The following is a 17,060-nucleotide window of genomic DNA, read 5'->3' on the forward strand; positions in this document are numbered from 1 at the left end:
CTGCTGGAGCCCTGCCCGTGGCTCTCCCCTCCGCAAGGGCCCTCCTTGCCCCACAGCCCCCATCACCCCACAAACCCCAACAGCCCCATGGCTCTCCCCTGCCCCAGGGCCACAGTCCCCCCTTCCCCACAGCTCCCCATGGCCCCCAGTGTCCCCCTTGCCCCACAGCCCCCCAGTAGCCCCACAGGTCTCCTCCTGCCCCACAGCCCCCCAATAGCCCAAAAGCCCCATTTTCCCCCCAATAACCCCATCACTGTCCCCCCGCCCACGTGAATCAAACCCCGCCCTCTCGAGGACCCGCCCCTTCTCCCGTAGCCCCGCCCTTCTCTCAACTTATTGGCTCCGTCCCCATGCCCCGCCCCCTCCATTCTCCCTCCCCCTTCCCCGCCTCAGCCAATCCCATCTCTCTTCGCTCCCGCACTCCCTCCACATTGGCCGCTGGCCGCGGGCCCCGCCCCGTGGGCGTGGCCGGACTCGGCCGTAGGTGAGGGGCTGGGGGGGTTAATGGCGGCCGGGAGGGTCCGTGGGGGGCCGGGACAGGGACACGGCCTCGGGTGAGGCGTTCGCCCCGGCCCTGACCCCCTGTCTCACCCTCCGCGTCCGCCCTGGGGGGGCTCATTCGCTTGTGGGTGCGTGTAGCCCATCGCTGTGGGCGTGTGGGGATGGGGGGCTTGGGGGTTTGGGGGCTTGGAGGAGTGCGGGTCTGGGCTGGGGTCTGGGGTTTGGGAATTGGAGGGTACTGGAAGGGTCTGGGGCTTGCGGGGGCTTGGGGTTTGGGGACGTGGAATTTGGGGGTCTCTTGGTGATCTGGGGCTTCATGGCTGCGTGTCCTGGGGGCTCCTGGGAGGGGTCTGAGCCTTGGGGGCCTGGGGCTTTGGAGCTGGGGGGTCTGGGCCTTGGGGGTCTGAGGATATGGAAGAGTGGGTCATGGGGGTCTGGGGCTGGGTGTTCTGGGGTCCCAGGGAGGGGTCTGAGCCTCGAGGGTCCCAGAGGGTTTGGACCTATTGGAGGCTTGGGCTCGAACTTTGTGACCTAGGATGGGGTCCTGGGGGGTCCTGGGCCTTGGGAGTGGGGGAATCCTGGGGGGTTCAGGGTTATGGGAGCTTAGAAGCCGGGGCTTGGGACCAACGTGATCTTGAGGGGATCAGGGATTTGGAAACTTAGGGACCAGGGCTTGCACCTGGGTCCTGAGGGGGGCCGTGTGGGGCCTGGGCCTTCAGGCCTAGGGGGTCTGGGCCTCAGGGGCTTGGGGTTCTGGGCTGGGGGTCCCGGGGGCTCTGGGTGGGTGTGCTGGGCCTGGGCTCTGGGCCTGAGCCCTGTTTTCCCGCTGTGAGCCTGGTGGTTTCCATGAGAGCCGTTTGTTTCCCTGCGTTGTGGAGCCTGAGGTGTTGCCAAAGGCTGTGGTGGAGCCCGGGGGGGTTGGAATCCAGGGCTGCAGAGGGAGGGAGTTTAGGATTTGGGGGCAGTTTGGGTAATAAATACAAAGAAATAAAGTGATGTGGTGTTTGCCTGGAACAGTGGCAGCTTCTGGCTCAGCACTGGGGATGGAGGATGAAGAGGGGGAGATGTGCTGCCCCTCTAGCTGGGAGGGGGCTCAGCCCTCCCTGTGCCCCCCTGGAGGGCACGGGCACTTCTGAAGGGCTGCTTGGCAGGGATTGGGAGCACTCGGTGCAGGGAGGATCCCTGGGAGCTGTGCAGGTGGTTCCTCAGTGTCTGTGCCTGATGCAGGTTGAGCTGAACCTCCCCATGTGCTCCCCTGGCAGCCACAGTCTGTGTAGGGTGGAAGGGAAGCAGGGCTCTTCTCTCCCGTGGTCCTGTGCTGGGATCCCGTCCCATAAACGGATCAGGCGGACATGGGACGGTGGGAGCGTGGGGCGAAGGCACTGAGAAGTTCACCTGGAGCCTCTCCAGGCCTGTGCTGGGTGTTGTTTGGCAGTGGAAACACGGGGGAAGGTGTCCTGTCCCGTGTGGGAGCAGTTCCAGCTCTGTGCCGGTGCTTGCGGGAGCTGGAGCCCCCGGATGCTCCGTGCCTTCATTCTCTGCTCTGTGCTTGCAGGGCCCCTCCGTTGTGCTGCAGCATGAAGAGCACCCGCAGCTGCTCCTCCGTGCAGGGCTCTGGCGTCACCGACCTGGTGCTGATGGGGCTCCCTGCGCCGCTGTCCCGGCGCCCCGGCAGCGCCTCCCCCGCCAGGCTCGTGGCACGCTCCGTGTCCGTCACCGCCGACGGCAAACCCAAGAGGAATGCTCTGGTGAGCCCCAGTGCTTCATCCCCGCCGTGCCAGGGGCAGGGAGGGTGTGCCTGGGATGTGGGATGTCTCCGTGCACACCCACATCCCTCTCGGTGTGGTTCTCCCACCGCCTGCCCGGCTCTGGCGCGGCACCACCTGCAAGATCGCTGCTCGTGGGTCTGTGCCCGGGGCTTTCAGGTGGGCAGAAAAGCAACCAGGGAACTTCAGGCTTCCCTGCTTTCCCTTCCCTTTGCCTCCCTGCACCAGTTTCCAGCTGGAAATTCCTGATTTCCTGCAGTCTCCTACTGGGATTTCAGGCCCACCCTGCCCCTCACTGAGCACTCTGTTCCTGCCATGCTGGGGTCTCGCTGAGTGGGGGTTCCACAAAGGGAACGAGCCTCAGGTACTTGCTGGGCTCTGTGGGGATCCAGCAGTGAGGAGTCTGTGCTCCGTGCTGAGTAATCCCTTGGCAGCATTCCCATGCCCTCGTTCCTGGGAGCTCGTGCTAAGGAACGTGTTCCTGCTGGCTCAGCAGCGCCGGAGCGAGGTGTCATTGCCCGCTCCTCAAGGAGAGCTTGGCAGCTCTGGGAGAGCAGGAACTCCGTGTCCGGGCTGTGTGAGGGGGGTGAGGGGAACACCACTGCCTATTTTGGGCTGCCAGGGAGCCTGCCTGTGCTCCTCCTGAGCATGGCTGCTGGATTGATCCCTGTGCTCCGCAGGAGGATGCGGGACCCCGGGCGATGAACAACCTGCGCAGGTCCAACAGCACCACCCAGGTGAACCAGCGGGTGAACAGTGCACACAGGTACAGCCCAGCCAGGGACTCGTGTCTGTCTGTCCTGGGGTGTGTCCAACCTCCCTGGGCCTGTGGGGGAACCAGAGCCATTCCAAAACGTGCATTGAGCTCCATCATGCACATCAGGCGTAAAAACCTGGCCTTGGAAAACCAAGGTCTGGGCTTTATTTGGTTGGTTTTTTGGAAGGGAGCTCCTTTGTTTAGGATTTCATAGAATCATGGAATGGTTTGGGTTGGAAGGGACCTTAAAGCTCATCCAGTCCCACCCCCTGCCATGGGCATGGTCACCTCCCACTATCCCAGGTTGCTCCAAGCCCCATCCAACCTGGCCTTGGACACTTCCAGGGATGGGGCAGCCACAGCTTCTCTGGGCAACCTGTGCCAGGGCCTCCCCACCCTCACAGGGAAGGATTTCTGTTTTGGGAAATGAAGTGTATTTCTGTGGCTGTCACAAAACCCACTCCATTAATTCCAAGGGACAGGGCTGCTCTATTCCAACAGCCCCTCATGGATTCTCCAGGCTGTGCCTGGGCTGTGTGAGGAGACAAAAGTTCTCCCTCTCTCCCCAGTGCGCTCCGAATTGGGATTTTCTGTTCTCCTGTTGGTCTCTGCTCATCCCTATCACTACACACCACCCTGGAACCCAAAGCTCTGTGTAAAAATGAGTTGTTCATAGATATTTTTGGCTGTGTAAAGATTCTCCAGCCCTTTTTCTCCCCTGTGTTACACTGGAGTATATCCAAATGCCCTGCACGGTCAGTCTGTGGCTGTGAGTTATCCCAGAACCCCTGTTCTCTCCTCTGTGCCTTCCCTGGGTCTGGCTAAAGCTCGGAGCAGACAGGAGACTTCCTGGCCTTCTTTGAGAGTGGTGCAGGAGGAAGAAAGAAACTGGCAAGCCTGAGCAAAACTTCCCCGGAAAAGAAAACCACGTGGAACATCCTGGTGAGGACAGTGGGCTCAGGGGTGGGTGGGCTGGGTTGGCTCTGTGCTCCTGGGGGTGTTTGAGGAGGTGGGTTTGGTGCTTGCTGGCACTTATTCCTGCTGACTCCGTGGCAGGATGACCAGCCCCGGGCATTCCCAGGCCCCTCCGGCTCCCACGGCCTGGAGCCACCCCCGGGCATGAGGAGGAAGGAGGCCACTGTGCTGCTGGCTGCCAACTTCACCGCCAACAACAGGTGGGAGAGGGGCTGCTGGGGCTGGGGGTGGGAGGAACTGCACTGGGAAAGCACCTGGAGAGGGGAGGGTGCTGGTGCTGACACTCCTGTTCTCTTCTCTCCGCGCAAGGAGCAACAAGGGCGCGATGGGCAACTGCGTCACCACCATGGTGCACAACAACTACTCCACGGCCGAGAAGGGCCCCACGCCCAAGAGCTCCAACCAGGCTCCCAGTTCCCTCAAGTGAGTGTGGTGGGGTCCTGGCTCAGTGCCAGGCTGGCCCCACGGTCCTGTGTCCGTGTGGCACAGGATGGGGCTGAGCAGCTTCACCTTCTGTCCCAGCAACGTTGTGAAAGCGACCTCGAACGAGGACGGGGAGGGCGGCGGCAGCTTCGCGAAGTCTCAGAAGAATTTCTCCAGCAACAACATCGTGACCCGCAACAACAACAGCAGCAGCAGCAGCAGCAGCGCTCCCAGGAGGAGGGAGGTGACCGAGGAGGAGGCTGAGAGGTGAGGGGAGAGGCAGGAGGACGGTGCCAGGCGGTGTGAGGAGCTCCAGCAGAGCTCGTTCCTGTCCAGTGGGGCTTCAGACTGGGGGAGGGCCCCCCTTAGCAACTGATTCACCCTCCCTGTGGCTTGGCTCTGTGCTTTGGGGTGTCATCAAAGGCGCAGTTCCTTCCACCCCAGAAGTCAGTCTGGGAACAAAGGCCTTGTTGATTTGGGGGGTGAGGGGACAGAAGTCCTGGTGCTGTGGACGAGCCAGCTTTGCTCTGCTGTGGCCAGAGGGGTCGGTGCTGCCCAAGGAGGTCCTGGGGCCGTGCTGACCCTCCCTCCATGTCCCCACAGGTTCATCCAGCAGGTGAACCTGGCTGCTGTCACCATCCAGCGCTGGTACCGCCGGCACTCGCAGCGGCACAGGACGGCAGCAGCGGCTCTGGGGCGCCTGATGGCCACCAAGAGGGAGGTTGGTCCTGTCCTGGTGGCTTCCAGAAGGGAGATTGGTCATGTTCTGGTGGCTTCCAAAAGGGTCCTCTGCCCTGTAGCCCAGACCCCTCTAACACTCCTGTCCCACTCGTCACGTCAGTGGGGATTTGGGTCCCTTCAGTGACCTGACCAGGGCTGTGGGAGTCAAGGGGTGTCTTGCTTTGCATCCAGCCAGTCCCTCATGGTCCAGAGAGCCGGGGAGGGTCCTGTCCCCACAGGGCTGTGCTGGCTGTGTCCAGGGAGAGCCTGGCTTTGCTTCCAGCAGGAACTCAGGCCCTGGGGCTCAGCACCACATGGCTCTGTTCCCCCAGCCCCCTCTGTGGGATCAGGCAGGTGCTGGCAGGAGCAGCAGCAATCTCCCTGAATTCCGATGCTCTGGACCAGGAATGCCCCATCTCAGCTCATCCTAATGAATCCCTAACGAGGTGGCTCATTAGACTGACACGGCACTGCAGCTATTTATGTTTCTTTGTTCAATTATTTATCCCGATAACGAAAAGCGCCGTCGCTCTGGCGTGTGAGAGTCTATTTTTAAGCCTCATCTCCTTGGTGGTTGCAGACCCAGATGATATAATAATAATAATTGCACTGAGTATCTAAAGAAAATGAGCTGCTCCAAAGCAGAGCTGTTCCGAGGGCTCCTCACCTGTGCAGAGAGCAGGTTGGGAGGATGGAAAACCTGGATATAGGGTTACCTCAGGGGTGGGTGCCCTCTCCTGCTTCTCAGTGGTGAGTGGCGGAGAGCTCTCCCTGAGATTTTCGACCCTCCTCTCTGGAAGGAAAGGCAGCAGCGGATGGAGGAGGGGAATATCCTGGATTTGCAGGAGAGGAAGGATGAGGAACGGCGGAAGATCCGAGAGGAGAAGGCGCGCCTGGCCCGGCGCGCAGCCATCCAGGTGGGCACGGGGCGAGCCCGTCGTGGCCTGTGTGCCTCTGTTTGTTGGCAACATCTGGTGAGGCCTCTGTGCATCTCCAGGGCCTTGGCATGAGGCAGGATCAGAGCCAGCCCTGGAAGTGGAATGCTCCCTCCGGAGACGGAGGTGCCATAGAGCAGTTTCCTGCTGCGCTCCTGCCAAGCCTTGGCAGCTCATCCCGAGCTTGTGAAGGCAGTGCTGGTTTCCATCTAGTTCTCAGGAAAATGGTGACCATGTTGAGACAGGGAGACTTCAACCTCCTTGGAGTGGCCAAGGACTTGCATGCCTTGGGAACAGGACCCTCCTCAGGAGCCAAGCTCCCCTCCATGCCCCTTGGCAGGAAGCAATACGTCATTGTCACCCTGTTCTTGCAGCTGGTGGTGCAGATGGGGCTGGCACAGGCTGCAGGGAGCTGGCAGTAGAGCTGGAGATGTTTTAAACCCCAAATTCTCTTTGCCTTAATTGGAATCATGTTCCACCGAGGGGGGGTGTTGGGGGAGACACAACAGTGAGCAGCTGGAGGATGGCAAAACGCTGCCACAGCCTTGCAAACACATGCTTGTGCCTTCCCAAATCTTCAGGACACCCATGGCTCCTCTGTCCCTGCAGGAGCTGCACCAGAAAAGGGCCCAAAAGGCCTTGGAGGCAAAGTGCTTGGCAGAAGAAGAGCTGGTGCTGGTGAAGGAGAGCAGGAGGGTACCCAAGAAGAAGCCTGGTGCCAAACCTGCCTCGGCCAGGAACGTGAGCCCGGCCGGCAGCCTCACCAAAGCCAACAACGCCGGTGAGTCCCTCTGGCACGTCCCCAAGGCTTTGGGAGTGGGGGGAAGGAGCTGTTTGCTCCAGGGAGCTGCTTCCCAGGGGCTGGTTGTGGTGAGTGCCTAAGAACAGCCTGGTCCTGCAGAGCCCAATTCCCACCTGGCAGCTGTGGATCTGGAAGGAAGTGGCCTCGCAGCCCTCGGCTCCGTGCCCTCGCAGGACCCTGGGGCAGAGGACAAGCTGCAGGTGGGTCTGGCTGTGCCCCCTGGGGCTCCTGGCACCAGCTGCTCTTCCAGGGTGGCTTTGGAGCCTTCACTGGCTTTTGGGAAGACCTGGAAAACTCTCACTGCAAGGTGTGTGTTCTCCCATAGGATGTGAGCTCCAGAGAGACAGGTAATGAGGACCTGGAGACAGCGGTGACTGCTGGCAGCAGGGCCCCATCCAAGGTCACACTCAATGAGCTGCTGGACACGCTCCGGCTGCTGGAGGAGGAGCCGGAGCTGCTGCCCCCACCCAAGCTCCTCAAGAAGGACAGACACGCCTGGACGGACAGGGTGAGCTGTGGGAGGAGGGTGGTGTGTCCAGCCTTGGACAGCAACAGCTGCCTGGTGAGAAACAGCTGGGTCACCGCTGGGGAGGGTGGTGGGGGAGCTTAGAAGGGCTGATGGAGGAGTTTGGAGGTGAAGGAGTGAGTCTGGAGGTGGGGGATTTGTTTGGTGCAGTCAGGGCTTGGGAATCCACAAGGAGCAGCAAGGGCTGTGGTGGGAGCAGGGTTAGCCGAGGCTGAGGCTGGTTACTGAGGCCCAGTGGGAGGACTGGGCTCCAGCCATGGAGAAGAGCCAGCACCCCTTCTCTGAGCTTTCCTCTGGGTGCTCGTTCACCATGGTGAATTCCCAGCAGGAGCCCAGCTCCAATTCCCTGACTGCTGATAACCTGGAGAAGTTTGGGAAGCTGAACCACTCGCCGGGGGTCCCCGAGGACGGGGCCCTGCTCTCGGAGGCCAAACTCCAAAGCATCATCAGCTTCCTGGACGAGATGGAGAGGTCGGAGCAGGAGAGGCCCAGGTCAGCTGCCTCGGCCACACAGCGGGAGGTGAGTCCTTGTGCTGGGGAGGTGGTGGGACCCTGGTGGGAGTCATCCCCCATCTCCCTGTCCTCATTCCAGGTGGTTCCACTGCCTGTTAATCATGTTTTTTCTGCTGTGGCAGAGTTTCCTCTTGGAAGAGGAGCTGGCTCACGTGGAGCAGGTGTCAGCTGTTGCCACGGAGGTGACAAGCTCCATGATGAGGCTGAAGCTGGAAGTGGAGGAGAAGAAGCGAGCCATCAGCCTGCTGCAGACAGCCCTGGTGCGTCAGCCTGCTGGGCAGCCCGGGCCAGGAGCCTCACGGGGGGTTCTTGGGACTGGGGCTTTGAAGCACGTGATCAGGGCTCTGAGCAGGACTGACATGTGCTGGGAATGGTGTCACTGCTCCCTCTAATGTCTGGTGGCTGTTTCCTCCCTGCCCTCCACAGACTCAGCAGCGGGAACTGACGGACCGACACGTCAAACAGACCGAGCAGGAGCTCAGCCACCAGCTCAGGCTGCAGAGGGAGCAGTATGAGGCAGCTATCCAGAGGCACCTGGCCTTCATCGACCAGGTAATGCCTCAGCCCAGCTTCTGAAGGCAGAGGCTGAGGTGGCTGCACCTGCCTGATGCCCTGTCCTCGCCCTGCTCAGCTCCTCGATGACAAGAAGGTGCTGAGTGAGAAGTGTGAGGCCGTGGTGGTGGAGCTGAAACAAGTGGACCACAAGTACGGCCAGAAGATCAGCCAGATGCAGGAGCAGCACGAGCTGGTGAGGGGACAGGGAAGGTGGGGGGACATGTGTGTCCTGGTGCTGTGGGAGAGCTGGTTGGTTTGGCTCAAACGGGGACTCTGCCCAGAGCAATTCAGTCTCTGTCACCTTGGTGGGGCCTGGTCACTCCAAGGAGCCCTTTCCTGTGCACAGAAGGTCCCTGTCACCACAGAGCTTTGCCCTGGCTCCCCAGGAGGCTCCTGTCCTCTGCTGCCCAGAGCCAGGAGCATGGCACTGATCAAGGGACAGCATTCACTCCCAGGCTTTGCCTGGAGAGACCCTTCCACACATCTGGCACAGGTTGCCCAGAGAAGCTGGGCACTTCCATCCCTGGAAGTGTCCAAGACCAGGTTGGATGAAGCTCTGAGCAATCTGGGATAGTAGAGGGTGTCTCTGCCCATGGCAGGGGGTGGCACTGGATGAACTTTAAGGTCCCTTCCAACCCAAACCATTCTGTAATTTCCATGATCCTGCTGTAGGCAGAGCTCTCCCAGACTGGGGGTGACCAGTGGGTTGTGCTTTGGCTGTGTAAGGATTCTCCAGCCCTTTTTGGTTAAAACCAGCACTGGCACAAACCTATTGTCATGGAGGAATTTGTATCCTCTGGATCTGGGTGCCTTCCAGCCACCCTGGCAGGAGCAGGGATGCTCTTGGAGCTGAATGGAATAGGACTAGAATGGAACATGAGGTGTGTGAGCAACAGTAAGAGCTCTGGGTGGATTTCTCTGGGCTGTTGCCCTGCCCAGCACCCAAACATACCCAGAGAGGGCTGTCCCTGGCCCTGCCCGTTGGGCTGTGCCTCCCCTCACCCCCACAGACCCCTGCCCACCTCTGCCCTGCCCGTGGATCCCACAGACACGGCAGTGTGGATTTGCCTCTCTCCTCTCCCCCACAATTCCCCTTCTCTCTCCATCCCCTCCTTTCTTTCTCCCCAGGTCTGGCGCACTTTGGGCCCCTTTTGTGAGGTAAATGTGGTCTTTGCTCTGTTCTGTGCCTTGCCCTCTGCTCTCGTGCCCTGACCTGCTCCAGCCCTTGCCAGAGGTCCTTCCCTGGCAGGGAGAGGGAAGGCTGGAGAGGAAAGCACAACCACACAGTGACAGATGGGCTGCCCTGCATGCAGAGACCCTCGGCAGCCCCCAGCTCCCCTCTCCTCTCCATCTCCTGCTCTCATGTCTTGGCCAGTGAGCGTTTTCCCAAGGGTTTTACTCTTCCCACCATCCCACTGGAGACAGGGGAACGCACTGGGAGAGTGTGTGGCCGGTTCTCTGGGCTGGATGAAGGCACCTGGCCGGGGCTGTGTGACTGTCCATGTGCAGCCCTGGCCCTCTGCTCTTCCCTGCAGCTTCCTTCCCAACAGCCCAGCTTCCAGGCTCCTGGGGGTTTTCTCTCCCGGCTTCTCTCTGAACTTTTCCCGTTTGCTTCCAAACAGGAGATTAAGAAACTGAAGGAACTGATGAGTGCAACCGAGAAAGTCCGACGGGAGAAGTGGATTGAGGAGAAAACCAAGAAGATCAAAGAAATCACTGTGAAAGGTACGGGCAGGTTCCCTCGGCAGTGGCTGGAGCTGGGACGGTGCTGGAGTCAGGTCTGGCTGGTTCTGGAGAGTTTGGGAAGAGTTCCTCAGTGTGGGCAGTCTCTGCTCCCTGGTTTTGGTGGAGCAGGTGCCAGAGGGCAAGAACACCCCTCTATGCTCATCCCCCTTTCCCACCAGCCCCTTGCCGAGTCCATGTGCCCGCAGCCCCCGGGGCTGGGATCCAGGCAGCCCCAGGGCTCAGCCGTGACCGTCCTTCCCACTGTCCCAGGGCTGGAGCCGGAGATCCAGAAGCTCATGGCCAAGCACCGTGAGGACATCCGGAAGCTGAAGCTGCTGCACGAGGCCGAGCTGCTGCAGTCGGACGAGCGGGCGGCCCAGCGCTACGGGCGGCAGGCGGAGGAGCTGCGGGGGCTGCTGGAGCGGCAGAAGGAGGAGCAGAGCCAGCGGGAGCGGGAGCGGGTCCGGCAGCGGTGGGTCGGGGGGCACAGCTCCGGGGCGGTGTCCGGCACTGATCTGCTGGGGGGTTCCCAATATTTGCAACTCCACGGGGAGCAGCCCCTTCCCACCAGCCCAAGGTGGGAGATGGCACCGAGCCGGGAGCATCCTCCGGCATCATGGAGGGGGTGGGATGGGGCAGGGCGGAGAGGTGGCCCCAAGGCACATCCCTGAGGTGCCTCTGCCCCGCAGGTGTGAGCAGCAGCTGGAGCAGGAGGAGCAGGCGCTGGAGCAGCAGCGGCGCCGGCTCTACGCCGAGGTGGCCGAGGAGAAGGAGCGGCTGAGCCAGCAAGCGGCCAGGTCAGCGGGCTGGGGCACCCCCAGAGCCGTGGGGATGGGCTCCCTGGGTCAGGCTCCCATGGCAGTGCTGGTGTGGACGCTGGGAGCTGTGTCTGTGCAGGCAGCGTGCGGAGGTGGAGGAGCTGCGGCGGCAGCTGGAGGCCAACAGCTCGGCCCTCAGCCGGGCACTGCGCGAGGAGAGCGCCAAGGACAGGGAGGAGCAGGAGAGGCGGCACCAGGTCTGCTTTCCCCTCACCTCTGGGCTCTGAGTGGCTGGTTTTGGGTGCTGGCGCCATCCTACTGAACCTCATCCCCTGTGTGTGTTGGTACCATGGAGCCCTGTGCCACAGTGCCAGGGGCTGCTCCCAGCTGGTGTGGGATGCTGCCAGGGCTGAGCTGTTGTTTTCCTGTCTTCTTGCAGGCAGAACTGAAGGTGCTGAAGGACCAGCTGGAGATGGAGAAGCAGGCCTGGGAGGCCAACTACATGAAGAAGGAGGTAATGGCAAGAGCTGTGCTTGTCCAAAGGTGCCACCTGTGGGCTCTGAGAGGGATTGAGGCCACGTTTTCCATCTCTATCCCCAGGAAGCCTGGCTGCTCTCCCGGGAGCGGGAGCTGCGGGAGGAGATGAGGAAGGAGAGGGACAAAGAGATCGAGCTGGTGATCCAGCGTCTGGAGGCCGACACATCCTTGGCCAAGGAGGAGTGTGAGAGGGCAGCCGAGAACAGGTGAGGGGGAGAGGGAGGAGGGAGGTGCCGGGTCCTCAGCAGGCTGGTCCCCTTTCCCTGCCCCCTGCACATCTCTCCAGCGAGCTCTGGAGCAGCTGGAGAGAAAGGAGTGGATTGCAGGGATGAAGTTTGCCTCTTACCTGAGGAAACAGCCCTGAATCTCCATGGGGCAGATGTGCTGCTGTGCCCTAGTCCCTCCTGCAGCACTAATAGGGCTGGGATGACCCCTGCAGTGCTGGGATGATGCAGACTGGCTGTCCTTCCTCCCGACAGGATCAAGAGGATCCGGGACAAGTACGAGGTGGAGCTGCAGGAGCTGGAGCGGTCCGAGAGGAAGCTGCAGGAGCGCTGCAACGAGCTGAAGGGGCGGCTGGCCGAGCTGGAAGGGGAGAGCATCCGTCTGCAGGGCCTGCTGAAGCACAAGGAGCAGGAGGTGGAGGAGATCCGGAAGGTGGGTGAGGAGCAGAGCCAGGGTGCCCTGTGCCTGGATGCCGGTGCAGGACCAGCTGGCCCAGGAGCACAGCAGCCTGACCGAGGGGATCCTGCAGGAATTCGTGGACAAGCTGGTGGGGATGGAGGAGGAGAACACGCAGCTGAAGGCGGAGATGGCGGAGCTGAGGGCCCGGCAGCGCCTGGAGCTGGACAGGCTGGTGCGGGAGAAGGACCGGGAGCTGGAGGAGGTTCACAGGAGGTAAGGGAGCCCGGGTGGTGCAGGAGCAGGGCCACAGGAGTGCAGCTCTATCTGCATTCCTCCCTGGCAGGAGCCCTGGCCAGGATCACTGTCAGCTCCTGAGGGCTCCGCCGTGGCTCACATTGGAGACCTGTGATGGGGGAGAGGGATGAGCTCCCCAGGGCTGAAATCGCCCCCTTGGGCAGGGCCCAGCCCGGTGTTTGGAGCTGGGCTCCGGGGTCCTCATCCCTGTGTCCATGCAGGGTGAAGTCGGCGGTGCAGAGGAAGGAGGAGAGCGTGAGCAGCCTGCGGAAGCAGTACGAGGTGAGTGGGGTGGCCCCGGCCCTGGCTCCGGCCCTGCCGGGCACCACGAGCTCCCCCTTGTGCTCCCTTGCAGGCGGCCGTGCAGAGAGCCAACCTGCTGGAATCCCTCCTGGAGCAGCAGCGGCAGCTGGCCACGGAGTGACTGTCCTGCCGGGCAGGGAGCGGGGCCGGGGTGCTCCGGGGTGCTGTTGGGGCTGGGGTCGGGGTCAGGCTCTCCCCTTGCTCAGCCCTCATTCTCCACAGCCCAGTCCTAGTGCTGTGGCCATGCCAGGACACTTGGTGGCCTTTAGATGTTCAGGAGTTTTGTTCTGACAATAAATCTGTGCTGGTTTCTACAGCTGGTTCTGTAACTGCATGTCAGTGCCAGCGCTGGCTCTTCTGCAAGGTCTGTGCCCACTCCCACCCTCCCTACCCCACTCCTGCATCCCAAGACCATCCCTTGCTCCAAGGGTTCCTGGCTCCCTGCTCTGCACCCTGCTTCCCCTTCTAAACTGAAATATCCAGGAGGACACAGGAAGGCAGAGCCAGGGCCAGGATGTGATCCCACAGCCTCTGCTACCTGCAAATCTCTCAGCACCTCCTGACAGGGCTGGGAAATGCCTGGGCTGGGCCGGTGGCATCTGTTTCCTCTCTGGGAATGTGCAGCCACTCACCCATAGCCTGGTCCTGGTCCTGGTCCTGGTCCCTGCCCAGAGCCGGGGCTCGGAGCTGGTGGCTGGCAGATGTTTGCTCAGCGGAGTCCTGGGATGTTTCCCATCTGTCCCTGTGCTTGGCTGGGGCCTCCCCCTGCCCCACAGCAGTGCTGCCAGAGCCCCCTCGGTCACATGGAGCCACAGGGGGACCCTTTGTCACCACAGGAAGCTGCAGAGGAGCTTGGCCACTTCCCAGCACTGTGTCCTGGTGTGGGCTCCTGGCTGCAGCCCCCGGGGGTGGCGTGATCCCAAGGCAGCCCATGGAAACCCCTTATCCCTGCTCCCTTGACATGGGTGTCTGGGGCCATGAGTGGCAGTGGGTGCCTGGGTCCTGTTCAGCAGAGCCGTGGCAATGCCAGTCTCTGTCCCCCTCTCCCTGTTGGGTCAGGCTGGAACACTCATCCCGGGAAAGGCTGGGCACAGCGCTTCTTCCCGCTGTTGTTGCTTTTCCAAGGAGTTTCCTGAGCTCCACTTCTGACCCTGCACAGCCTCCACATGGGCCATCCTGAGCCTGTGCCGGCAGCTCCTGCTCTGGGAAATTTGGTGTGGGAGAAGGGGACTCAGGCCCTTCCCTGCTCATCCAGGGGGCTGTGGACCCTGTGTAGGACCTGGAGCCCTGTCTGGCTTCGCCACTGTGGGTGAACAGTCCCCAGGGTGTCCCGTGTGCCCGGCCCTGCTCCTGCCACCGCCCTGGAGTTCCGTGTGCTCCGGCACCTCCCCGGCCCGGCCCCTCCCCGGCATCGCCCGGGCTAATTTCTAGGCCAGTGCCCGGTTCAGGCATGAATAAATCAGCGCCGTTGCATAACAGGGATGCGGATTTTCACCGGATGGCTGCCTGTGCCTGCGCCGGCGCCCACCTCCCGCCCCTCGGGGGTCCCGCGGGACCACTGGCCACATGGCACGAGCCGTGTCCCTGTCCCTGCCCACCCGTGGCACGGCGGGTGCTCAGCCAGGCTGGCGGTGACTGCGTGGCCACTGCAGGCTCTGCCAAAGATCCCCAGTTAAGGAGCCCCTCTCCCCCCGGGTCCCCCGGGTTAGGAGGGATGAGGGAGCCCGTTGGCTGCCGTGTGGCCGCTGGGCTGGGAAGGAGGTCAGGAGCACAGGGGGCTTTTGGCAGCCGCTGCGCAGGGATCGCGGCTCAATCTGGTGTCTGCCCCGGAGGGGATTAGCTACAGCCCCAGACAAATCAGCCAGGAAGCCAGAGCAAGTGGCAGGATCCGAGCAGGGTAATCTTCCCTTGGGAAGGATCTGTAATCTCTCCTGCTAATTAGGGCGATGGCAGTGGCACTGCCCGGTCTGGGAGGTGGATGTCAGGGGCACAGGCGGGCAGTGCATCTGGATGACCCTGACACGGCTCAAGGCTGCTCATGAATGTGTCAAATGGAGCTACAGGGGTTGTCACCTGGGCAAGGAGGGTTCCCAGGCATGGGGCTGCTGTGCTCAGGGTCCCATCTTGGCTGAGGGTCCTGGGCCTTCCCAAGGAGGGCAGGGTGGCACAGCAGAGCTGGGTAGGCACACACTCCATCCTCATCCCCTTATCCCTATCCCATCCTTATCACAGTGCCATCCCCATTCCACTCCTCTCCATGTCCTCTTCCCCCTCCCATCCTCACCTCCCTTCCACCCTGATCCTCATTCTCATCCCCATCCCATCCCACCCTCATCCTCATCTTCCTCCCCCTCCCATCCTCATCCCCATCACTGTCTTCATCCCTATCCCATCCCAACCTGTCTCAGACATGGGCAGGAGGGACACTGGGTACCAGGGCTGTCACCCCCAACACAACAGCCAGGTGATTTCACCCCCTCCTGCTTTCCGAAGCCCCCGCTGTCCCTTCCCGGCGCTGGGAAGGCCTTGAGCTCATCCCTCCTCTCACCCACACTGGGACTGGCCAGTGTGCTCAGAATGCTGGGGGCAGCTGGGGCAGGTGGGTCCCTGGGGTGGGTGGCTGGGGGGGTGGGTGCCTGGTGTGTGCTCAGCACAGCCACCCCCCTGCATCCCACCTGGATGTGACTCAGCCGGTGCCGGCTCAGCCACTCGTGGGGCAGGGCTGGCCCTGCAATCTGCCCCCATGGCACGTGGCCACCCACTCCCAAAGGACTGTGGCCACTCCAGTGCCAATGGCACCACAGCCCTAAGAGAGCCCAAATCCCCCCACCCAGGGTGCTGGGCACCGTGCTGGGGTGGTGGCACATTGGCTTGGCTGCTCTGGGCCAGGGAAGGCATGTGGTGGAGCTCAGGGGGTCCCACAAGTGGGGACGTGGCCCTTTGCACATCCAGAAGGGATCAGAGACCCAGTGGGGGGCTGGTGGGGGGCACTGGGGTGCCTGTGCCAGCCCTCCAACTGGGGATCACCAAAATGAGTGATGGGGGGTCAGCAGTCCCCTGCTACCCCTGGCAGAGGGGCCTGAGGGTCGTGTGGGTCAGAGCTGCTCCATAGCAGAGAAATGCAGAGGCGCAGGAGAAGGGAGAAGCTGGCTCCAGCATGTTTGTTCTCCCAGCAGCCGGTAATTTTTCCAGGCCTGTATCTATTTGTGGCAACGTGACATGTGCAGCGTGGTGCTGTTCTGTGCAGGCTTGAAGCTTGTAAAAAATTAATCGTGTACGCAAAATTTGGCTTTAAATATTCAAACCAACGGTGGGAATGTGTGAGCCCCATGCTCAAAGCTGAGCCTGCCAAGGGGTGGGCAGAGGGCCTGGACGGGGGTTCCTGGGAAAGGGTTGGGACAGGATGGGACAGGACTGTCCCACCATGACCCCGGAGGAAAGTCCAGCCTGGGTCCTGGGTGGGTTTGGTGATCAGCTGTGGTGCAGCTTTGCCAGGGTCTGGCTGGGGGCTGCTGTGGGCTGTGTGTGAAGCTGTGGGATGTTCCCTGCCATGGGAATCTGTCAGGTTTTGGAGCATCCTGTGTTTCCAGGGCACACTCCCATGTGCCAGGGCTGTGGTGTCGAGCAGACGAGGCCGAGCCATGTGGCCCCACATGAGGCAGCCCCACAGCACAAAGGGGACCCCGTGTCATGGCTGGGAGCTGCTGGGGGGCTCCACTCCTCCCTCGGGATGGGGCTGGGGGGCTGCAGGGTGAGGCTCTGATGGGATGCTGGGGCAGAGATGGGAACCAGGGGATGTATGTGAGGAGGGGCTGGCTGGGGGTCGAGGGGTTGGCTGGGGGCAGAACTGCCTGTCCTGTCCCATGTCCCATCCCTGGTCCTGTCCCATGTCCCATCGCTGGTCCCAGGAAGCCAGTGGTGCCCAGGATGGGTGAGCACGGGAGCAGTTCTCTGCCTGGGGGCTCCTGGCCCTGCTCCAGGCAGGTCCCAGCCCCACTACTGGGGGTCCCAGTCCTGCTCCCGGGGGTTCCATCCCCACTCTGGGGGGGGAGGTGGCTGCCCCTGCGGTGTCCCAGCCCTGCTTGGGGGGGACCTGGCTCTGCTCTTGGGGGGTCCCGGCCCCGCTCCAGGGTGGCGGCTGCTCCTCGGGGGTCCCGTCCCCTTTCGGGGGGTCTCCACGGGCTCCCTCCATCCCGGCGGGACCGCGCGGGGGCGGCGGCGGCGCATCCCGGAGGGGAGGACGCGGGTCCCGGTGCGGTCCCGGGGCTGCGGCTCCTCCACCTGCCGCCCCCGCCCGCCCGGTCCCGCCGCTCGGCGGCGGCGCGGCCCCTCCCCGGGGCACGGGG

At 62.3% G+C, this 17,060-nt stretch overlaps 1 protein-coding gene across 5 annotated transcripts; it reads left to right on the forward strand.

The window, feature by feature from the left end:
- Positions 1-92: 92 nt before the first annotated feature.
- CEP131 (centrosomal protein 131) lies at positions 93-13,030 on the forward strand. 5 transcript variants are annotated; one of them, XM_064676190.1, is made up of 27 exons: positions 93-484; positions 2,057-2,249; positions 2,948-3,033; positions 3,852-3,966; positions 4,081-4,199; positions 4,309-4,422; positions 4,522-4,689; positions 5,026-5,143; positions 5,943-6,059; positions 6,687-6,858; positions 6,979-7,079; positions 7,205-7,387; positions 7,731-7,925; positions 8,041-8,178; positions 8,345-8,470; positions 8,550-8,666; positions 9,602-9,631; positions 10,096-10,198; positions 10,469-10,670; positions 10,888-10,995; positions 11,096-11,213; positions 11,396-11,470; positions 11,557-11,699; positions 11,973-12,150; positions 12,248-12,390; positions 12,633-12,693; positions 12,767-13,030. In XM_064676190.1, the coding sequence occupies exons 1-27, from the start codon at positions 351-353 to the stop codon at positions 12,833-12,835; spliced, it is 3,426 nt and encodes a 1,141-aa protein (XP_064532260.1). In that variant the 5' UTR covers positions 93-350; the 3' UTR covers positions 12,836-13,030. The 5 variants fall into 5 exon arrangements, with proteins under 5 accessions (XP_064532260.1, XP_064532261.1, XP_064532262.1 ...); XM_064676191.1 differs by having other exon boundaries at positions 7,734-7,925; XM_064676194.1 differs by lacking the exon at positions 93-484 and adding an exon at positions 499-629.
- Positions 13,031-17,060: the final 4,030 nt, after the last annotated feature.

Source organism: Pseudopipra pipra, chromosome 19, assembly GCF_036250125.1.
Source record: "Pseudopipra pipra isolate bDixPip1 chromosome 19, bDixPip1.hap1, whole genome shotgun sequence".
NCBI lineage: Eukaryota > Metazoa > Chordata > Aves > Passeriformes > Pipridae > Pseudopipra > Pseudopipra pipra.

What these genes read in the sequence shown, in the direction of transcription:
- CEP131 (XM_064676190.1), top strand. Translation starts at nt 351, where the DNA reads ATGCCCCGCCCCCTCCATTCTCCCTCCCCCTTCCCCGCCTCAGCCAAT. An exon ending in TGCAGGAGCAGCACGAGCTG is followed by an intron (nt 8,667 to 9,601) that starts GTGAGGGGACAG and finishes CTTTCTCCCCAG; the next exon opens with GTCTGGCGCACTTTGGGCCC. An exon ending in AGCAGGAGAGGCGGCACCAG is followed by an intron (nt 11,214 to 11,395) that starts GTCTGCTTTCCC and finishes GTCTTCTTGCAG; the next exon opens with GCAGAACTGAAGGTGCTGAA.